This window comes from Crinia signifera, chromosome 7, assembly GCF_055691185.1.
Source record: "Crinia signifera chromosome 7, ASM5569118v1, whole genome shotgun sequence".
NCBI lineage: Eukaryota > Metazoa > Chordata > Amphibia > Anura > Myobatrachidae > Crinia > Crinia signifera.
Window position 1 is genome coordinate 64,096,448 of NC_139223.1, and position 24,292 is coordinate 64,120,739.

The 24,292-nt window shown below is 44.1% G+C and overlaps 2 protein-coding genes across 2 annotated transcripts in view; one reads left to right on the top strand and one right to left on the bottom strand.

Annotated features, from left to right (window-relative positions):
• Window positions 1-1,723: 1,723 nt before the first annotated feature.
• On the bottom strand, window positions 1,724-13,788 carry THUMPD1 (THUMP domain 1 NAT10 acetyltransferase adaptor). Its single transcript, XM_083153244.1, has 4 exons — window positions 13,488-13,788; window positions 9,683-9,860; window positions 6,511-6,759; window positions 1,724-2,506 (listed from the first exon to the last, which is right to left on the bottom strand). The coding sequence occupies exons 1-4, from the start codon at window positions 13,686-13,688 to the stop codon at window positions 2,256-2,258; spliced, it is 879 nt and encodes a 292-aa protein (XP_083009370.1). The 5' UTR covers window positions 13,689-13,788; the 3' UTR covers window positions 1,724-2,255.
• The window catches only part of SNX8 (sorting nexin 8), a 29,610-nt gene continuing 19,047 nt past the window's right edge, over window positions 13,730-24,292 (top strand). Inside the window, exons 1-3 of the mRNA XM_083153243.1 lie at window positions 13,730-14,301; window positions 21,989-22,158; window positions 22,960-23,077. Coding sequence (XP_083009369.1) covers window positions 14,238-14,301; window positions 21,989-22,158; window positions 22,960-23,077 — 352 coding nt within the window. The 5' untranslated portion in view covers window positions 13,730-14,237. The remainder of the gene's footprint in view (window positions 14,302-21,988; window positions 22,159-22,959; window positions 23,078-24,292) is intronic.

Consider the following 24,292-nt stretch of genomic DNA (forward strand, 5'->3'; position numbering starts at 1 on the left):
AAGATTGTGTTATAATTCAGCAGCTCTTATGGGTTATGGTAGTTTATAGTTTGGAAAAGAGCGCTAGGTGATGTTGAAAAATATGTTAATATATAAATATACTTAAGAGTGGTACCTGTAAGGAAAAAAGCTGTTTGTTAGTAGAAAATGTTTACACCCTTTTGGGGAGGATAGGTGTTGAATAGAGGTTCCAGAATCCTGTCCTTAGCTTACCCTAAAATCCTGTGGCTCTCTTCAGTGGCTGGAGGTGTTTCCGTGGGCTGTGACAGGCTGAAGTTGATGTATCGCCCGGCACGGTGGTGAACACGGGAGCCGGGATGCGGAAGTGACTGTGAAGTGCAGCTGACGGAAGGACCGTCAGGGTGTTCTTAGCTGCGTGCCGCACAAGCTGGAGGATCGCGGCTTGGTCCTTGATGTTACAGACCGGTCACTTCAGTTTGTGATGTTTGTAGCGCTGCCCCGCTGCGTGCCGCGATAACGACCGGAAGTCGGCCCCGGCCACCGGAGTGACGAGAGTGGATGTAGGGAAGCTTGTTTCTGGATTCTATCTATCTATTTAATATTCGAAAGATCTTAATGAAGCGTAATAAACTTTATTCCGCTTTATTAAGATCTTTCGAATATTATCTTTCCAAAATACCCTCTTAACTTTCTTTAGCTACAAATCAATATAATCTAAGAGTTGATTTCTAAGCTGAGGAAAACATGTGGTTCCCACCACTTTTTAGCCATTTCCGTGATATCACTTCCGGTTTTATCAATAAAGTTTTGAGCTATAAAAACACAATGATGGGAACACAATTTTATTCCTTGAAAAAGTGCACAGGACGCATGAAACGCGTTGGAACCAGCAAGAGGACTCCGATAGAATCCAGAAACAAGCTTCCCTACATCCACTCTCGTCACTTCGGTGGCCGGCGCCTACTTGTGGCTATTCACGCCACAGACAGAGCCTTGTCACCTTTGTAGTTTAGGTTTGGTTTTGAGGCTGCCTATTCTATAAAATACCTAATAATGCAATGCCAGACTAACCTTTATTAGGTCAGATATGCTGATATACTCTGATTTTAATTAATGTACTTTATTTTTATTTTTTAACTGTTGTATTTGACTGATTAACTCCTTTATGGTTCTTCAATTATCCTGGAAGACTATTAGGAAGTTCTGTTGACTTTTTAATTTGGGATCACCAGAACCATAGAGTATATATGAAAAACTATATATATTTTTTAATTATGATTTTTTTTGTGTGTGCGCACACATGTTGGTGATGATCTGTAGTGAGACATTTTTTAGATTGTTTCAAAGCAAATAAAAAGATTGAATATAACTTATTGCAGTTTTTTTAAATCTTGTATTTTTTTTTTTTTATCTTATGGTGGCATTTCAATTAGCAGCAATGTGCTGTGATGTACTGTATATATCGCTGCTTAAAACACTACTCCAATGGCAATCAGTGGACAATGTATGTAGGGTAATGTGGGTGGGTAGACAGTTTTGAGAGTGCTTCAACTGCAAAGCTAAGTTACCGAACATAAAAGTTGAGATCATGGGAAAATTTTATTTGCTTTTTTCCTAACTTAAAGGGTTATTGTAAATGAAAGAGATTGATGAGTGGCATGCATCTCTGGGGCAAATGTGTTATTAAAACTCTAGTTATTATTTAAAGCCAAAGTACATTCATAAAATTCAGTCTGAAACAAATACACACCTGACAACGAAGAACTAAATAAAAGCATATATTTACAAAAATGTGTGACGAGATACTAAACGTACACTCCACCAGCCCCAAAACCATAATAACACATTTCTAACACAAACAATGCGATTCATTAACTGAATTAGCATTAGTTAGCTACCACACACACAAAAAAAACGCCCACAATAACCACATGATGGCACTATAAGCATGTAGTCATGTCAAGCCCATTTAAAGCTATTGCATGCATTTCTCACAACACACAATAACTCCATTAAATAGGCAACCAGTTCCCACTAAACATTATGGGGCTTGTGCAATAGCCTGCAAGATGCAGACCATGCTGGAATTCAGAAATGCATAGTAAACTGCTATTTTAATGTAGCCCATAAACATCTTTTGTTACAGACGAGTTACCAGAATTGCAAGTTCAACTAAAAATCCTTAAAATAAACAAATTGAAATGTGGCAGTGTTCTAATGTTCTTATATTTGACGCTTGTAGGAAACCTCTGAACCACGAGTCACCATATATGTGCTGGATGGCGTCGGCATGCCTAGGTGTCGGCTGCAGGTGCTGGGTCACTCCCGCTCTGTTCTTGTGCTTCCTTTTTGTCATCACTAGCCGTCTCCTGTGGTTTTTCCTCTTGGTCACTCTTCGCCACCTCCTGCAGGTTGTACTTCCTATACAAGGTGTAGTCCTTCACCACACTCAGGCAGCAGACAGTTTTAATGATCTCCACCACAATGGTGTACTCTGGGTTACTCAGATCCACCTTGTTCTCTGGGTTCTGGCCGACAACAATATCTAAGGCACAAATCAGATTCAAATATCAGAAAAGTCACAGGATGAATTGATAACAATTTACATACACAACTAATAGTAACAATGTAGCAGAAGATAAGCATAACAGGCCATGTGTAAAACCAATTGCTTTTAGGCAAAATTAGAGAAATACAATTTCCGTGACAGAAGGCTGTTGGGACAATTTTCTTGTGACTATTACAAAATAGGTCTAGGTCATAATCACAGCTGTAACCAAGGCATTCTACAGAATGTGACGCATTTAGCATCCCGGCATTCATAATACCAATGTCGGCATCTCTACTATGCCTAGGAGACGGTTGTCAGAATATCAACATCAATGAGAATAGAGGCGCCAGAATTCAGTCTGCTGGGATGCTAAACGCAAGTGTGCCAGGGCGGGTCAGATAATTGCAGAAGGGTTTGGGTGGGACACCTATGATTCAGCATGCTTAGTTGATTGCACAGTACAGATGTGTCCTCAAAACATCTACGAGCAAGGGGCCTACCACAAGCTTTATGAGACGGCATTGTTTAATTTGATATGGAATACTTGTATATATGTGCACCAAAAGGTCGGAATCTCATTAAGATGCACATTAAAGCTAAAAAAGGATGCTCAGCTCAAGCAGTGTCGGGCAGAACCTGGAATGCCCAGATGGAATGTTTTGTGCAACTTAAGCAATAGTGTATGAGGACACATAGGTAGGTTCCTTTAAACAGGGACCTTCTTCCCTCCTGTTCTCACAGCCCTCTTCTTGCATTTCAATTACAGCTCTCTGACTCGCCTACCATCTATAACCGCATCTCTTCTCACTGGTGTGCATCTATTCATTTCTACCACTGATGACTTGCAGACTACTCCTCTGCTTTATACTTAAGCTTTGGAACTGCAGAATCATAGGGTTTGTAATCCACTTATGGGTTAAAACCTGGCACACCAATGGCTGGTTCTCGGCTGTTGGTGCTTCCTATTTACACAGCCTTCTCTGGAACTTCAGGCTCTGGTGCAGGGGTTCCCGGTCAGTGGTGGCCATGGGTATTAAAGAATCTTTAATGACGCGTTTCCCTGCCTCCTTCTTAGTCAGCGGCTTCCTCAGATATAATTTCATTATCTCCCATCTGGAGTTTTAAAAGGATCTGCTCCTCCCACATGGGCATGTATTCATTACCCTAATCTGGCTTACCCGGCTTGAGCATTACTATTAAAGTTGGGCACATGCTCCATGGATGTTTTACCAAGCCTCAGTTTCATTATGCTTTTACTTCCTGGAACGGAAGTATAGATCTGTATAATCAGACCTCGTTTTTGGTCATGATTATGGGCAGTATTCAATGAGAAAAATTTGCTGTGTTTTATGGCGAGTTTGTGCTTTTCTCGCGTTGGACGGAGACGTTTGCTCTCAAAAAGCGAGCAACCCTATTCAACGTGCACTTCTCGCCGTCTTTCTAAGTGATTTTCGCCATGTCTCTCCGTGTAGCAATTCTCCATCTTTTCATGGAAAAGTGGAATGTGAACTTTTAAAATAAAAGTTTTTTGTTTTAATTTTGGTGTAAAAAAAAAAAAAAAAAAAAATCAGGAATTTTAATCTGTGAAAGGGCATGCTATTTTTATTCATGTCCTTATAGCACATGAATATATATTTAATTTAAAAAAAAAATATATATATATATATATATATATATATATATATATATATATATATATATATATATATATATATATATATATATATATATATATATATATATATATATATATATATATATATATATATATATATATATATATATATATATATATATATATATATATATATAATTTTTTTTTTACACAAAGCAGCCAGCAGGGGGCCAGGAGCCGAGCCGCTCATTAGATAATCATATATTCACTGCACCCGATCATTACATATGCACGATCGGGTGCAGTGAATACCCAGCCCCATGATGGCTCTCCCGGGGCGCGCGGGGGGGGCAGCCTGTGCAGGGGGCAGGCAGGGAGACTTCCATCTCCCTGCCTGCCACGTCACCTCATACGCCGGATTGGCTGATACTGAGTATCAGTCACATTGAATAGTGTATAAAGTGCCGTGACGGAGAATCTCCAAACATGGAGAATCTCCGCAAAAACACGGCGAGTGAAAAAAAATGCTCGCCATGCACGGAGAATAATCACATTGAACATTTATGTTTATTTTCAATAACTACTTTATTCTATATATAATCGTTAGATTGATGGCTTATGGTGCATACACATGGAGCAATCAGATTGCTCAGTGTCTCATTTTCATCAGCGACCAGAGATGGTCGCTGATGAAAATGACACACTGCCGGGAGAAGAGGCAGGGGAAGTCGCTGGTCGGAGGAGCAGGCTCCTCTGACCAGCGACCATTAGGGGCCGATTTCTCGCCGGTGCACACTCCAATTGCTGGCAATATGGTCGCTCAGCGATCATATTGCCAGCGATAAATGCCCGTGTGTACGTACCTTTAGTCCGTATATGCTTCCACCTTCAGTCTATGTTTTCACAGCTCCCTATCTCCATAATCTGCACGTTTGAAACAGATCATTTTGCTTTCAGTTAAGGCAGTGGTTCCCAAACTGTGCGCCTAGGCACCCTGGGGTGCCTCGGAGCACTTGCAGAGGTGCCTCGGTTTGGTTGTCCAGAACCAATTCAAATTATTTATGGTCAATGTAATAGGCAAAATCAGTGCTGGTGGCTTCCAGTTTTTAAATATGTGGATAAACAGAAGGGAAATCTGTCCCTCACCACATAACTGGACCTAAGGATAACATATAAGCACAACTTATTTAATTTAATATTGTTTTCGCAAATTCTCGGGAGCAAACTTTGGACCTAGGGGTGCCTTGACAAATATTCTGCTAATCTAGTGTGCCGTGATGCAAAAAGCTTGGGAACCACTAATAGCCCTTTCACACCAGAAATGCAGAGACAAACCCGGGAATTAAATTCCAGGGACAAGCAGGGACATTCCCAGGTTGGGACCCATTCACACATTCACTGAACCCGGGATGACCCTGCATTTCTATTACGATAGCATTGAAAATGGCCTTTTTTAGGCTCACATTAGATTATTGATTATTAATAATCAAGACACAAAACATTTGTAGGGTTTCAGTCTTTGTTTACTTGTATAAAACAAATTAAAAGGCATATGAAAGCATCTTCCCCTCTAATGATTAATAGCTCTCTCATCTCCTCATTTGTCCAAGACATGGCAAATTGCAGGTATTCAGGGGTTAAAATGAACTTCTGGGGTCTGTGGTGCCACAGAACATGCACAGTGTCTCCCTGCACGCTGTATGCTGTCTCTGGGCGTGTCTGTGAGTGTCCACCACAACAGGAAGTTGCCCTGCTAGCAAATCAGCACTAGCAGAGGCAACACGGGAAGCAGGGACATGTCCCTGCACCTTTAACACCAGCCAGTAACCCTGGAAGGACCCGGGAGCAACCCTGCTACCTAGCAGGGTTGAATTGCTGGCAAATTAACCAGGGAATTTGTCCCTGGAACCTTTCACACCAGAGCTAGTCCCGGGTTGTTCCCGGAACCAACCCGGGAATTTAGGCTGGTGTGAAAGGGGTATAAGTTAAGGAGTCATTTGGAGTGGCCTCTAGTGGTCATTGGTGGTACTTCACCTCAGAGGAGATTATCTCTACCCTTTTATATACAGTAAATAGATACACATAAAAGTTGTTTTGCAGTCTGGACTTTTTTTTTTTTTAACACAATATGGAGGTACCACTGGTCAATTATAGGCAATGGGGAAAAAGATACAATAAGATGCATTACTGGAGTATGCATGCTTCCCATGTCTTGTAGTTTCTGGAACAAAAGGGTGTACTGTGACTTCTGAATAACCCTGTATTTACCTGAGTAATAAGGCAAAGCAGGAAGTGCTGCTGCAGCAGCATAATAGGTGCTGCTATAATACATCTCCCCCTTTGTCTAGCAGCCCCTTTCCTCACACAAACGACCATACTGTACCTGCCAGATAATTGATGACCTCTTCTCTGTTCATATGATTGTTATTGCGTGCCTTGTACACAACCTGGAAGGTTCCTTTGTTCGGAGCCTTGAACCATGGCTGAAAGAAAGTCTCTGCGTACTTCTTGAGGTCCTCTGGGAAAGCTTTGCAGGTCCCAGTGACTGGCAGCATACGGTAGATTACTCGACTCTTCTTCTTCTTTGTAGTGTAAAGGTCTTTTAAAATGTGATGAACTAATTTCTCAGGCTCTAAAAACACAACACATCGATACCATCGGTTACAATGTTGCTAAATTAACCCTCCTTCACGCCTAAGTTTAAGATACATAGTGGGACGTGTACTAAACCTTAAGCGGGTATGGACAACGATGAGAGAGAGAGAGAGGAGAGGAGGAGGGAGAGAGAGAGAGAGAGAGAGAGAGAGAAGAGAGAGACACCATCATCGCATGGGTTGTAGTTACCGTGGTTTCTGTCTCTTTACAAATCGAGCCGCCTGGCAATCAAACTGCTTTTGTGGCTTGGACATTGAAAACTTATTCAATTACTTATAGTGTAAATTCCTGTATTACACAGATACTATTTTGGTCATTTATATATGCAATCCTAAAGGAATTATTAAAGGTTAATGAATTATTGTAATGGTAATCCACTGAATTTAACAGTGAGCAATAGCTCCCAAATAAAATCATTTAATAATTTAATTTCAGCCACATGTACTTTTTACAGCAGCCTCAAAATCATAGGTACTTGTTTCCTAGCACGGCCACAACGATTTCTATCGTGGTGGTCGTGTCGGAAAAAATTGTGTCGGTCGCGTCGGGTGCATACCAAAACGCACACGACGCGACCGACGCGATGTACCCGATTTCTCTATAGGCTTCAATGTTAAAATAATTTAACATTGAAGCCTATGGAGAAATCGGGTCCATCATGTCCATAGGCTTCAATGTTAAATTATTTTAACATTGAAACTGAGTCCATTTAACATATAAAAAAAATGGGTAAAGGGCCAATATGAGTCATTTCTCATTGGGTATGGCCCCGTCAAGTGTGTAAAAAAAAAAAATGTCCCCCCATTGTGGCCGCCACCCCCACGATTGACGCGAACCCGAAGCGTGGCGAGCGCAGCGAGCCTGCGAGTGGCGGCGGTGCGCGTCCTCCGACCTTTTCATTCCCCTACTATCCACGTTGGCGTGGAGTTGAGAATAGATTAGTGTGGCGAGCGCAGCGAGCCCGAAGCGTGACGAGCGCAGTGAGCCCCTGCGAGGGGACGCGGACAGCTGTGAAGCCCGCGAGGGGACGCGGATACCTGTGAAGGTATCCGCGTCCGCTCGCCACGCTTCGGGCGCGGTGGCTCGCTGCGCTCGCCACACTAATCTATTCTCAACTCCACGCCGACGTGGATAGTCGGGTTCGCGTCAATCGTGACGGGGCCATACCCAATGAGAAATGGCCCATATTGGGCCTTTTCCCATTTTTTCCTATGTTAAAATATTTTAACATTGAAGCCTATGGAGAAATCGGGGGCATCGCGTCGGGTGCGCATAGGCTTCAATGTTAAAATATTTTAACATTGAAGCCTATGGGAAAATCGTGGGCATCGCGTCGGGTCGCGTCGTGTGCCTTCTTAAGGAACACGACCGACGCGATGAACCACAGTTGTGGTTTTTTCAACGGAAATCGCGGGCATCGTGTGCCTTAAAGTTAAGGCACACGATGCCCGCGATTGTGGCCGTGCTAGGAAACAAGTACCAAATCATATAATGGGGCCAGATGCACCAAGCTTTAAAAAGTGATAAAGTGGAAAGTGATAAATAACCGGCCAATCACTTTGTCTTTTTTAAACTCAAACGGTAACTTGTTAGCAAGGAGCCCATTGACTCTCTACTTGAAGCTTGGTGCATCTGGCACAATGTCACTAAATCTCTGCTGTTTTCTTCTTCTTGTAACGTGAATTTTATGTGAATTGCATTAAAAGTTACATTTCGTTACTATTGCGATCATAAAACAATTAAGTGGCGCCTCATCACTGAACCCAAGAGTGCACCATACAAGTCTCTCTTCTTTTGGTACTTGTTTCCTAGCAGGGCGCCCACTAAGCTATTTGCTTAGTGGGCTATTCTGGGTAGTGAAATCACATCGCACATCGCATGGCTTTTTGTGCGATGTGATCTCAGTAGTTAATTTATTCACTGCACCCTGAGTGAAATCGCATCGCATGTAATTCATATTGTAAAACACCTAAAACAGCACCACTCTCCACATCACCCCAAGCGTGGCATCCCCACTATCCACGTTGGTGCGGAGTTGATTTAATATAGCGTGGTGAGCTCAGCGAGCCACCGAGCCCGAAGCGTGCCCCGTGGATTACTTTACATGTATTCTGCGTGCGCTCGCCACGCTTCGGGCTCGGTGGCTCACCACACTATATAAAATCAACTCCACACAACTCCGGCGTGGATAGTAGGGGTATGAAAAGGACGGAGGACGCGTTCCGCTGCGCTCGCCACGCTTCGGGTGACGTGGGGAGTGGTGGTGTTTTACCATATGAACTACTGAGATCGCATATCTCACATCTCACGCCACAAAAAAGGGCCATGCGATGCGATTTCACTCAGGGTGCAGTGAATAAATTAACTAAATTAACTACTGAGCGTACGTAGGAAATCTGGGCGCCCTGCTAGGAAACTAGTACCTTTCTTTTTATTCTATCCAGTTGATATCAAGAGACAGGGAGCACCACCACCAATAAAAGGGGAGATTACTATAATAACAGGCAGCACAAAACACTCAAACTACAATGATTAGTGCAGATCATCCAATCCTTCTTATATGTTGTAATCCAAGAAACCTTCTGGTTACAAGGGATGGCCGACGGTTTCACACTGCCAGAGAGGCTGTGTGGTAAGACGCAGACACTGGTCTTGGAATGCATAGAAAATGGAGGTAGCATGCCCCCTCCCCCGCAAACCCAACTGTTTTTGTAAATCTCCCATATCTGTAGTACTGCGCATGCGCTTGGCCCCCTGAACCGCAGGATGACTTGACATGCTGTGGCTTAATAGGCAATGCTTGGGTGGTCCTGCACATGTACAGCACTACAAACAATGGAGATGTATTAAAACCATTGTGTTTGCACACATCTCTAGGACCTATGTCACAATCATCTTACCAAGATTGAGAGTCCTAATGAAAAGCACATTATTGGCTCCACTATCCATTAACTGAAATCTTCGTAAATTCTTCTCTGTCGACGAGCGAATTTGATCAACTTCTTTCTTCAGAGCAACTTCAATGTCATCATCTTCCTCCGCGTCACTGCACGATTCATTATCATCCTTTTCACATAGCTTGAAACAGACAGAAAAATAGTCTCTTAAATATCTGCTTAACATCTGTGATTAAGAGCAATGGTTTACACCCATTTATACCAACATACAGCTCACAGGTGTAGATTTTTCAAACCTTAAGGAGGTCCGCACCAAATAAAAGTTAATCAAACGGATTTCTCATCCGTTTGGCCTATATCTCAAAAATTGTGGGGTCTCATTTTAAAAACTATTGATTGTTGTTGGTTGTTGTTAATATCCTCAGTGAATAAAAAATGCAAAGAAAATGTTTTTTTCCTTTGCTTTTTTTGTGGTGCGGACATCAAAGGGTTAAAAAGACGACAAGTAGAGACATTGCCCAAAGCAACCAATCAAGATTAAAGTTATTATTTATGCCGTAGAAGCTAAATACATCAAACCAGCTAGGTTCTACCTGTCTTCTTTAGAAGATTTAATAAATATTCCTCATGTTTTCTAGGAGTATTAAACTAACGGAAGAAGCCCCATGCAAAGGTGCTTGGCACAACTGAATCACATAGAACTCACATAGTATATGTAGCGTATGAAGGATAGATGTATGTGGAAACATCTGCTCTAGGAGGAAGAGAAACATCTGCTCTAGGAGGAAGAGAGCCTGGGGAGAGACTCGAAAAAGCCTTTGGTAGAGATTGTCTAGTGATTCCAAGATAATACTGTACCTACTACACTACAGAAATGTAAAGTGAAAGTGATAGATTAAGGGGGCCATTTGGCATTTATTATTTGTGGCTAAATCCATGAAATGGGGGTTAGCCACAGGTATTAAGTATCACCTGAATGTATCAGGAGAAACCACAGAAGGAATCTCTGATCCCTGCTGCGATCCCTCCTGCCGTGCCATAGGTTACAATGGGTGGCAGGAAACGGCCTAATGTATCAACTAGGGAAGCCAATCCCGGGGCATTTTTTCAATCCCGGGATTCGGGATTGAAAAATGCCCAATCCCGGGATTGGCTTCCTATACAAAATCCCGCCTTGGCCGCCCGCATATTTACTTAAAATTGCGGTGCGGCCGGGCGGCGATGGAGCTGGGCATGGAGGAGGATGCAGCCTGGGTGGGTGACTGGCTGGTTCGTCGGGCGATGCTTCGGGGTCCAGTAAGAGGCCAGTGCAGGCAGCCTGGGTGGGTGGGTGGGCGGTATCATCAAGGCGGCTGGAGGTCAGCGTGGTGCGCATGGATGAGGCGGCTGACCTCTGACGCCGTCACGCTGCGCAGAGCCACGCTGCCTGGGACGGGAGAAGCCGGGCAGCGTCTGAGCACTAGCTCAGACGCTGCCCGGCATTAGACTGCGCATGCGCAGTCTAATCCCGAAATCCCGGGATTGGAAACTCCAATCCCGGGATAGAAATCCCGGCGTTTTAGGGGCCAAATCCCGGGATCCCGATCCCGGGATTGGCCACCCTAGTATCAATATCAGGCAGCATCAATTCGGTCCCTGAGCTACAGCCATTCAGAGATGGCGGTAGCCCATTGTAAGCTATGGGCTACAGACCGCACTGGGGCCAGGACAGTGCATTCAGCTGGGTGTCAGCAATGACCGTGCATGCGCAGACACCCCGTCACCTGGTTGAGTGCAACGCAGGAACGGGCTCCTTTCAGAGCCCTGTCCCTGTGTATGCAGGGTAGTACATCCCGACCATAGGATCGCACCTGGGCGGTAATATTCTGGCAATAATCGCATTGTGTATGCGATCCTTAGTAAATGGGCCCCTAAAAGGCAAACTAGATAGTACTACGTACAGCAGTAGACGTGCTATTCTGTAGATTATTGCAAGCCATGATTTTCTTCTAATTGGATGATTTATTAAAAACAAATATTTTTCTGCTACAGTATTTTGTTTTTACCTATGGGCTGCAACCTATTGGAAGTCCGACCTGCCAGTCACCAAGGCAGTCCCATTGGGAGGTGTTGCCTCCCTCTGGGAAGCTTCTCTATGGGCAGCTCATAAAATAAGGAGTCTGAGCACATACATCAGTACTGCTTATGTGCTGGTCCAGGGGCCTGTCCTCTGTATTGTACAGGCGCCGGGACCATGATTTCACTTCTATGGGCTGTTGCTGAAGCAGCCCATAGAAGCTGGCTGCATGCACAGTACAGAGATCGGTACTGCACATGCACCACTTCCTGTGCATGTCATCATTGTGCAGGAGACAGAAACACTGCAGCGAGGGTGCTGGCATCGCAGCCAGCGGCAGGGTGTAGGAGGTGGCTGCCACTGGCCGTGCTACCAGCCGGGTCCCAGCACCTGTACAATATAGGTGCCAGGACCAGAATGTGCGCAGTAGCGGCGATAATACTGTGCATGCGCAGCTAGACAGTGGCTTGCTACCAGAAGCCAGATCTCTGCTAACCACAGCTCGGACTGGCAGTCCCAGAGGGAGGGACTGTACATCCTATTGGACGTCCTACCCACCCGTCACAGTGAAGGTGCCCACACATTAGAACGATTTTTATGCTGATCGGCTGATTTCCGACCATTCGGCCGGTCTTGATGGGATGTGTGCTCCTGCAGATCTTTTGCTAAATCTTCTAGTCTAATACGGCCTACACACATGCCAATATTAAGGCATTTTCTAAGCGATTTTGCTTAGTTTGGCAAAGTCGCTTAGAAAATGCCCTCACCTCGGTGGGTGGGTGGGTGTGTGTGTGTGTGTGGGGACTATATCGGCCTGTAGCCCCTGCTGGGATCGCATGTGATACTTTATATGCAAAATGACCACATACAATGGTACTTATGTAGTAACTGGGCTGCCGATTTTGAAATCGGGTCCATCGCATCGCATCGCACCCGACCAAATCGCATGCGATGCGATGCGATGCGATGGACCCGATTTTTCCATAGGATTCAATGTTAAAATGGACTGAGTCCATTTTAACATGGAATTCAATGGGAAAAAGGGGTCCTTTTCATACCCCTACTATCCAAGTGGGCATGGAGTTGGATATAAACCTGTGGCGAGCGTAGCGAGCCACCGAGCCCGAAGCGTGGCGAGCGTAGCGAGCCCCGCGAGGGGACACAGAATACCGTTCGCTCGCCACGCTTCGGGCTCGGTGGCTCGCTACGCTCGCCACAGGTTTATATCCAACTCCATGCCCACTTGGATAGTAGGGGTATGAAAAGGACCCCTTTTTCCCATTGAATTTCATGTTAAAATGGACTCAGTCCATTTTAACATTGAATCCTATGGAAAAATCGGGTCATCGCATCGCATCGCATCGTATGCGATGCGATATCGCATCGCATCGCATCTGATTGTATGCCTTAACTTAAGGCATACAATCAAAAAATCGGCAGCCCAGATACTACATAAGTACCCATACAATGTATCATATGCGATCCTCTACCCCTGGGAAGGTCCTGCCCACATTGCAAACAATTGATGAGAATGGATACATCTCACCAGTCAGTGTATGGACACCTTTATAAGAGAGGCCAGTCCGAGCATACAGAACTGAACACAATGCAATAGGATCACTCATGTCGCCGTGTGTGTAGTACATAAGTACCAGACAGAAACACCCCTGCTGCCCCCGCTAAGTGTGCTGTGTAGCCATCATTACATAAAGACACAGCAGCAGGCTAGCAGTTCGCCTGTCGAATATGTACCTGCTCCGCCCCGTACAGGCTCTCCCCGTACTCCTGCAGCAAGCTGTACGCTTCCGACACACAGCGCTTCTCGGTTCTATTGCAGGTGATGAGGACGCCCTGCATCCCCACCTCCAGCTTCCGGCTGCCCTTATGCCGCTTGGAGGGGACCCGGTACCCGGACTTGCCCCTCTTCTTCCCTTTCTGCCCCTCGGAGCTCATCTTGCAGCAGCCGGTACACACAGCAGCAGTGACCAACCACAGACTCAAACAGTTTAAGACACACGCGTGTCTCCTTCCGCGCCGGCGCTTTACATGACGTCAACGGTATGCGCCCCACTAACTAACACAGGGTCCTAGAGCGAGAACGAGTGGCTTCGCCACACACTTAACCTCTGCATTGCTGCAGATAGCATTACTAACGTTACTGCAGCGTTACCATTTATTACACACATATAATCAACACCTTATATGTAACTAAAAATCCATGTTTAATCGGTAGCAACTGTAGCTCCCCCAAAAGTTCAGAATACCCGCAGTTTGTACGTAGTCGTATTCTGCCTCATTACTGATATACTGGATACTAGTACCCACACATGCACCGCGCGAACACACGCTGGTGACGTCAGCAACTCCTGGCCCGCGGACGCTTCCGCCAGCCTTCCCACTTTTGCTTGGCTCGTTACCAAGGGAAAGAAGTCACGTGGCAGGGGGCGGGAGCTAGTCACATGATGCCGGGGGCCCGGAGAGAGGTGGTGGTGCTGCTGCTGCATGCAGTCACTCAGTGCTGGACTGGCTGAGAATGAGAGCGGGCAAGGAGAGAGAGTGACCACAGGTGAGGCGCTGGGAGTGACGTCACTGCATAATTAACATCTGCGCTGCCGCCTGTGTGTGAGTACACAGACAGCTGGGGTGGAGGGAGGGGTTGCGCGTAGAGTTATCTTACAATCATAAAGCTCCAAAAAGTTTATTTTCTTATTACACAAATATTCTGGAATAAATTATTGACAACAGATTTGTGCTGTAAACATGTTACTGCATCCATTGCAGAGTTGTAAGTCCCTGGTAACTTCTCTGGGTGTTGTGAAACTAAATGTCCCAGCATATTAAGCCAGGAGAGCAGTTTTGTTGTACTCTCTGCAATGTCTGAGGGTTATTTTACTTTACAGTTGCATCTATTCAGCTATATTGTGTTATCTGATGGCCGGGAGCACTTGATGGCATTTAACATTTCATTCACTATAAACAATAAAAGTACTTCCTCATGTTTGCGACCACCGCTACACCATAACAAATCTGCTCACCCTCCATGCCACCATCATTTACCTTCAGTAAAGTTGTGGCGAGCGGACGTAAGTTCCGTAGTGTAAGCGGTGTCCGCAAAAATGAGTACCAAAATAAATAAAACACTCCCGCATCCAGGAGCAATAAATGACTTTGGTCAAATGATTTAGTCCAGACGAGTAGACCCAGGGGTATATGTTATATGATCCAAGTTTTCCAGCAGGGCAGGGTGTTCACCGATAATTGGATTATTTTTATATAGTCTCCCGCCTCTATGGCAAACTCAGACACTCAATCATATACCTCCAGACTGTATGTATTTGCTATATGTAAATGCACACAGCCGGGGTTCCTGCTCTTAATGTGAAATGTCTGCGTTCCAAGCATGTAAGTCCCTTGCTGGCTCCTCTTTTTTCCACTTTTTTGGAACTTGACTTTGAGAACCATAAACACAGATTCTCATTTCTTCCCTGACGTGCCTCCATGAAAAGAAGCCTTGTTAAAGTAAGACTTTAAAGTCCGTATAAATATTTAGGAGTTTGCAAAGGGCCCTCCGCCCTTGGTGGTATCTCTGCTGTAAGTACCTGTGCTGAGAATATGACAGGTGTGCTAACACGTAGGATTAGTAACTGTGAATACTACTTTTATCGTCCTATTTCACTTTTATTTTCATGGCTGAAGATCAGATGCTGTTTTTGGCTTGAGGGAAGGGCTGTACCCAGATGTGTAGCATGCTGGGATCTCGTAATGACTACTCAATAGGAAAATAACCTGTTAAACGTTTTTTAGCAATATTAATTCCTGTGATCGGAGCAGGCACAGGAAATTAGAATTTGAAAATGATTGCTCAACATCAACAGGGATAAGAGTAATCCAGTTCCTATGAGAATGTTGCACATAAAAAAAGCCTATATTAGGATGAACTGTACTCTAGATCTGTCCTCTTCTGTTTTGTACAAGTTAAGCTGGGTACACATATGTACAATTTCATTTTTCTTGCGACCGTTCGATCGACCGAATACACGTTCGGCCGTCCAAAACATACGACCGTTCTGCGCGTACACATATGTACAATTTTACTTGCGACGTCCGATGTACTCCCGTCCAAACAATCGCAAGAAGAAGTATATGAGAGACCCTGTAACCCTTTGCCTGCTGTTTTAACTAATGTGTTTTTAATGCCTCACTGCCCAACACTTTAGAGGCATCACTTTAAGACATTAATCAATGTTGAAGTTTTAATAGTGTGTATGGTGCCCTGCAAAGAGCTTCCAGCACACTCTATTAAAACTTCAACATTGATTAATGTCTTAAAGTGATGCCTCTAAAGTGTTGGGCAGTGAGGCATTAAAAACACATTAGTTAAAACAGCAGGCAAAGGGTTACAGGGTCTCTCATAATGCAGCATACCACCGTGCTTTGTCAAACTGTCAAGCATATCGATCGAACATGCGTACACACTTCACTTTTGTTCCGATATGGAGCCGTCCTGTCGGATGAAATATTAAGCAGCAAAGAACCTTCGACCGACCGACCGTGGACGGCCAAGAGCGTTTTTGGCCGTTTATCGATCGCACAGCAGCAATTGGGACAGCGTACACACCTATACAATCGAACGACCGTTTGCCCCCAGATTGGAAGAACGGCCCGACGATTGTACATATGTGTACCCAGCTTTACTCTGCACCAGACGGAAATGTTCTGTACATAATTCAACTCCCCACTATTCACTTAGAGAGGGACATATAGATAACGGGGTAGGTATGGTAACAGCATTCTCTCTCTACATTACCCTACTTTTGTGCTGTTACTTGGTACATAATGATAGGAAAATTGTCTTATCAAAGAAAGCAATTTGCATTCAACATATATGTAAAAAAAGATGAAAATTCTTATATAGCACTGATAATTGATTGCCTATATTATTCTATGGTGTGTTTTTACGCTATACAGGAAGTGAGTAACTCTGTTTTTGGAAAAATAAGTGGGTCCAACAGGTTGCACTCTCCCTCACTGACCTGTGCACCTCAGCAAATAGGAATCATCAGTCTACATAATCGCCATGAGTAGAGTCTCCTCCTGGAATAGGCATCTTAGACCTCCTTACGTGTCCACTCTGTCCCTGCCAGTGGAGATGGAAACACGGCGTATGACTCCCTGAGGATTCATTTGCAATCCAGAAGCAGGAGTGGGTGCTGCTAATAATATTGGGGTTATTCTAGTTCATTCTTTCTGACAAAATCCTTCTTAGATGGACAAAACCATGTGCACTGCGGGTGGGGCAGATGTAACTTGTGCAGAGAGAATTAGATTTGGGTGGGGTTTTTCTTCAAAGTGAGATCTATATTGCAGTGTAAAATAAAGCAGTCAGTATTTTCCCTGCACAGAAACAAAATAACTCACCCAAATCTTATTCTATCTGCACATGTTACATCTGCCCCCCTGCAGTGCACATGGTTTTGTCCATCTAAGAAGGATTTTGTCAGAAAGAATGAACTAGAATAAACCCCATAGTGTGAAGGAAGGGTGGGGGGATGAAAGTACAGCGGGGGCTAACAAAAACAATGTAGCACAGTGTGGTGTGCTGGGGGTTGACCAAGTGGGACTACCACTACTAGTTCAAGCACTGCCCGCCCCTATCCTCCTTATTGCCCCAGCTGCAGCCTACCCTTTGCCTACCCACAGCACTGCTGGCTCCTAACCTCTTCCTTTCCCTGTGCTGCCCCAGCTGCAGCCTACCCTTTGCCTACCCAAAGAATTGCCTGCCCTTGTCCTCCAACTTGCTGCCCCAGCTGTTATCTAACATTTGCCTACCCCAAGCACTGCGTACCCCTATCTTCCACTTTGCCCACAGTGCTGCCCCAGCTGCTAACTACACTTACCCATCCCACCTGCCTGCCCTTAACCTTCTCCTTGGCCCCCCAGTACTACCCCAGCTGCTCTCTACCCTTGTCTACCCTCCATACCCCCTGTACTGATAACTGGTAAATAAATAATACTTCCTGCCCCTAAATTGTAGACTCAAAACTGTTGCACAAAATAGAGATTGAGAAACGTTTCATTATAACTTGGCTCAAGATGCTGATTCAGTAATAAATCACAGTTTCAGACTTTGTAAATAATAATTAATGTTCTGAGGTAGACAGTTACCCAACATAGTTTTCGTAAGGATCTATTTAAACTTGGATGAAATGATGATCTAGTTAAACTGGAATATGTTTCATTTATATCCTTCTGTCCTCACTACTACAGCCCTGTCATCCCTGTATGAGAACCACTGTGATTGCTTCTGTTTCTCTTTAGGTAGTTTAAGTGACAATGTACTTTTATATAACGCTACTATACTGTTTGCAGAGCTGGCTGCTTTTTCTTCTTCAGCTATTCCACATCCTGTTCCAGTCAGCTGGATCAGTAAATCGCAATATAGTGAGCTGAAAGTGACACCATGCAGATGGGGGTCATAGATCAGATGAACCGGAAGACTAAGAACTTGCAGAGGAAGTATAGACAACACTGTATCTCGTGTTGATGTTCTAAAGTGTCAGATTGGGAAAAACGTTTTTATAATAAAAGCTGAGGTTATTGCTTGGAAAGTTGGTGCTAAACAGGAAGCACAAGGGTGTATTTTCAAAACAAAACAAAATAGAAGATCGCGATTTTTGGTAAAATGCCCATATGCACATGCAGGAACTTAAACTGTGGTCTTACATTGACCCCAGTTTAAGTAGCGGTGATGGGGCGCTTGAGGGGCGGGCTGCATGACAAAATGGCTGGCTTGGCTTTGCAGGAGGGAACCTGATTTAGAGCTGGTTACAGTTTTGCTAAATTTTTCAACTGCACAGGGCAAGACTGCCTCGCATTATGGGTTCTGTCCAAATCGCGGGCACAAAGCTTAAGTGCGAGCGTTTCACTCCACAGTGACCGACTGCTCACTGGATGCATAGGCTAGCTGCAAAGCCAGAAGCAGGCCTGTCATGTTCAGGGTCACAGTGGTTGAATGTGATATCACGCCGTTGCTGCACTCCTCCGGAGAAACCCAGGCTCACCTGCATTTTCCAGTCTGCTCCCAGATTATGCTACGTTTTCCTGTACCTTTTATGCACCATCTCCTGAACATGTTGAAAAATTGCCCTTAAATTTAGGTATTAACATAGCAAATGTTGGGTTTGTTGGAAAATTACTCATAATTCTAATTTAGCTTAAATCTGACACACCCTGTTAATGTTACAAACAGCACAGGGCTGTAAAAGAAATCGTGCAAAGCCATTTTCTGCCTTTTGAGGTTTAACATGTCTAGACTAATTTGATCATCTTCCCACTCTCATGCATCTCCCCCCTCCATCTCATTACCTAGCTCACAAGTGCACTGTCTTGGGGTTCTCCTGGACTCCTACATCTCTTTCAAACTACACATTCAGTACCTTTCACGTTTTATTTTCATACCACCCCACGTGTGAAACTATCTATTTAGGAGGTTAAGTGATAACCACCATTAAAGAAACCTTTATGAGTATGCAGTTGCAAGTCATGCTGTTAGTACGGTACGCAGCTTTGCTTTTCAGGACTTCTCACGTATGGTGATATCCTATAAAGAAACCTTTATGAACACGGTGTTATGGCTTCTTGTGAGTTTGGTATGCCATACAGGTTCACTATGCACCCTTATTAATTGGACATTCCATAATCACCAAATGTACACATGCTTATTTTCTTCTTTGTTATGAAATAATGATATATGGACCCATCCCAATGGAGTTCTTAACAGCTATTCTGGATATAAAGAAACCGTTATGAGAGTATAAAGACCCACCTTTTGTGTGTACGGTACGCTGTCTATCTACACCCCCTAGTGTTTGGCATAGAAGGTGTCCCTATAAAAGAAACCTTTATGCAGGGGTTCTCACAATTTAATTTGTGAGTTTGGTATGACTTCACCTACTGTACTCTCCCCTTCATTCACATCATTTATTCACTTTTAAGAATCTGACACATTTTATTCTTTTATTTTTATTCTATATTAACAACACCTCAATTGTTCACCATCAAACACTACACAGTCAAGTGCCATCAGTGTTGTTTTCCAGTTACACCTTTCAAAGTCGTTTGGTGTCATCTCCAAGCACCGCAGTGTAAAAGGTGCAAATCCCGGATCCGACCTGGCTTGGAACAGTGTTCCAAATACCGGGTCTGGTCCGGGATTTGGGTGTAAAAGGGGTATAACTTTGCTCCACAAGTGAATGACACCTCTTCTACCAACTGATTACTTCATTCTACACCTGCCTCTAAGGTTCTTCTTGCATACTGACTCCTCCATCTCTGTCACCCCAACATGTAAGCTCCCAGTAGCAGGACCCTCTTTCCTCATGTGCTTTTCCTTCCCTCACTTAAATCATCATTCTCTCTGCTGCCTTTAATTACATTGTACCAAAACCTTGGGTTCTGCTGCCCCACTCCTTGTTTTAGTATTCTGGTGGATACCCAACGAGCAGCGGTAATTTACTGATATAGATTTAACCATGCACTTCCTATTAGCCCTGATGCCAGTGCTTATCTGGGATTTGGTTGCGCCTCCCTCAGGCCCTAAAAAAATCACACACTAAAAAAGAAAACACTTTTTTTTTTTTTTTTTGCTTTCGAAAAATCTTCGTACTAAGGGACCAACTCCCATTCATTCTCAGTGAACCAAATTCGACCCTTGCGCTGATGGTCGGGGTTTGCACATGCGCATTTCTGTACAGACGCAAACCCCAACTGCGAAATGCCTTGGTGATTTACAATGTCGGGAAAAAAAGAACAATACTGAAGCACACTCTAGGTGCTGAGAACACTAAAAATAATTTTGATAAATACTTACAATCGACATGGAGTATAATTGAAGTTCTTAGCACACATTTGCGCAAATATGTGGGCCCATCCGCCGCGTCCAGGTGAACTTCATTAGATGGGTCCTTAACATTTCTAATACTAACACATTAGCACAGGTTCCTACATTGCTGACTACATGTTAATATGGGCTCTGTTTTAAGGTAAGACCTAGATACATTTATATAATGTGTTAGTATTAGAAATGTTAGGAACCCATCTAATGAAGTTCACCTGGACGCAGTGGATGGGCCCACATATTTGCCCAATTTACAATGGAGCCAGGCTGTTCACAGCGGATAGTCGGGCCAAAGACAGGTCAACCAGAATCAGGACCTAATTGTATATTGCAGCGATGTTTATAAGCCACGTGCCGTACTGTTAGTCACTGTTCATTCTGTTTATGTACTTTGTGAGGCGCTGCAGACCCCTTTGTAGTACAATATAAATAAAGGATATTTAATATACAGATAGCCTCGGTTTTTCCACTGTTTAAGCCACATCTGAATAGGTTCTTTGCAGACTTTGGGTGAGTTATGGGATTGCACAAGCTGGTAAGCATATCATTTTACTGCCCCTTATAACTTAATGACCAACCACTTCATTAATTAGCACTAGTTCTTGTTTTGGCACAAAGTTCAATCATCTTTTTTAAATGAATGTTTCTCAATAAACTTATCAGCATTTTTTTTATCAATAGGCCTAGCTCGTGTTCTGTCTTTACTATGGAGGCAGGTGCAACAAGATACAATTCATTTACACAATTCCATATTTCCAGTAGAGAGCATTCCTGAGATCAATAATTAACATAACTAGTAATTAAGATCGCCAGAATATAGTCAGGGGCAGATAGGGAATTCTATTGTAAATGTGTTGTGTTTATCCCTCTCAGGTCGCAAAGCAGGGTCACCCACAGGTCCTTCCCGGGTGCGTCCCAGCTGGTGGCCCGGCCCTTTCAGTCTGGTGGCCCGGCCCGACCGGGTTCCGAGACAGCACTTGGAGATGAGATCATCTCCTAGCACTGGCTCTTCCTATACTGTGAACATGTGCCAGGTCGCATCAGCAGTTATGTTCAATATGGAGTTCTAATTGTATCACATCATATGATTCCGCCTTATAGTGGTCCCGGTATAATTACAGTAATGGATTAATGTAGGTCATTTTATAACTTGTACTACTCAGTATATACAAACCACTGTGTTGGAGAACAGACACAAACTTTGATCTCTGTGTATGTATATATTCTATGCTTGGTTAATATTGCTGTTAAAAATCTACCTGACTTCTGTTCCAAGCTGCCGGCCTGTGACGTGCCCCCGGCTGCGTTACGTAGTAAGCTCAGTAATAATCTGTGCCAACATGATGTCTCCTTACAGGTTTGTTGAACAGCTCTGAATGCGGAATGATGGAGGTCACCCAGGGGAGCCCTTTGATGCTGGCATTCACACTACAGGAATTACTGGGTCATGATACGGTGCAGGTAGAACTCATCCCAGAGAAGAAAGGCTTGTTCCTCAAGCATGTGGAGTACGAGGTTTCCAGTCAGGTGAGATGTCTCTCGGGCTGTGATTATAGCAGACACTAGATAACTGGATTGATTTTGTATTCTATTCAACTGCAGTCTAGCTTGTTGTATTTGTGGAAAGATTGTTATTAAAGGGCAGATTTATGTGGCCGGTGAAACGCATCTGCCAATCAGCTCCTGACTGTCATTTTTCAAACCCTGTCTGTAACTTGACAGTTAGTAGATGATTGCGTGGTGCATTATCACCGGCAATTTATCACTTCACCAGGCTTAATAAATCTGCTCCAAAGTTTCTTATATATTTACAAGATGAAAATATACTATCAGTGTTTTGTTATGGGGCCATTTAACAGCACACAGTAAGGGAACCAGTGGTGCCACAAGAGGGTGTAGGGATTGCGGCCCGCTCCCGGATGGGAAGGTCTGAAAAGGTAGGGAAGGGGAGGAGAAAAGCAAGAGAGGAGAGCAGAGCAGCCTGATTCTGGCAGGTAAGACCAATAGGAAGTCCCTGACAGTCACAGTGAAGCCAGTGCAGTCTCACAGACTACATATGGCTTCACAGGAACTGCGTGGGGTGCCAGGTCTTACTAGGAAGGGGGGGGGGGGGTGGGGGGTGCAGTCCGGCAGCCAATAGGTAAAATCCACCACTGCTGTGTATAGATGTTTTAATCAGACCGACTCCAGGATAACTAGCTGATCTCCCCGATTATTTCATAGTGTGTCCCTGGCTTCAGAATAAACTGGAATAATCTGTATATCTGTTCTAGGAAAGAAGTTATCCATTTTATTTTCATTATATTTGTTTTTTTTTTGTCACTGCAGTTCTTTAAGTCTTCGGTGTACAGAAGATACAATGACTTTGTCATGTTCCAGGAGATGTTGTTGCAGAAGTATCCATACCGTATGGTGCCAGCGCTTCCACCAAAGAGAATGATTGGAGGTAGGGAACCATTGTGTTTAATGAGGTCTGTGGTCCGGCAGCCGTGACCCTGTCCTGTTCTCAGCAGCCTCAACGGTCAATCCGCAGGTGGGATTCAATGTCTGGCCTGCCAAACACCGAGATACAGCCGTGGATCGTCAAGCTGTGGCCTGGGAGCTTGACCATCCGCTGCCGTTCACGGCAGAACGGGCCCCACTGCTTCTAAAGTCCGAAATACTTGTTTAGTGCTGTCGGGAAAGACCGCATTGACTAGGGCCCCAACGATATTTCCCCTGTTGGGAATAGCGTCGGGAGAACGAATACCCACCTTAGTGTTGAAATGATAATCCTATTGATATTTGAATGTTTTCTTATTTTTTTTTATTGATAGCAAGAAAGAGGAACTTTGATAGCAAGACAGCGAAAACGGGATTAGGCCGAGATCTCCTGATCTTCTGTCCCATTATATATCTCTACTAGTACATTGAATTGCCATCTGTCAGGTCACCTTAGCCACTCTGCCCTCTTCCTTCCCATTGTTCATACCCCCTGTTCCCGGTCCTCTTCTGTCCCTTGCCTGCAGCTCATGTGTACTTATAACACTTACTGTGCATGGCCTTCTCACTGAGAGCTGGGGACATGCTGTTACGTATGACATGCACGTGTTCCAATCCTGATAAGATCACCACGCAAACATGATGAACTCATTTTTGTGATCCTTTGTTTGTATGTCTTGTATTATGCTTCTCCCCACATTTATAGATGTCTCACTGCCCTCACATATGTTTATATGTATAATGTGTTACTCTGGGCTACTTTCATCCCCACATATGTAGTTTGTGCTGAGCCTTGCGTTCATGAATATCTGAATGTGTTGCACTGAGCCTTCCGTCACACAAAGATAAACTGATTAAAAGCCTGTAACTACTTCTTCAGGTGCTACAGTCCAGAATAGCACAGTACAGTCGGTGACTAAGCCAGTGTTGGCCTCCATAGAATGAATATATATATTATATTCTATTTTATATTATTCTGGATCCCCAACCATGCACCATGTCAGTGAAGGCATATTGCACAGCCCTAGTCTTTTCTTTCTAAGTGCCACCACCACCGATTTACACACACACACACACATATATATATATATATATATATATATTAGTGCAATCCCCGTCCTGGGATCAGGCACAGGGGAAGGAAAACGGCACTCGCGGATTTTTGTAATTATATTTTATA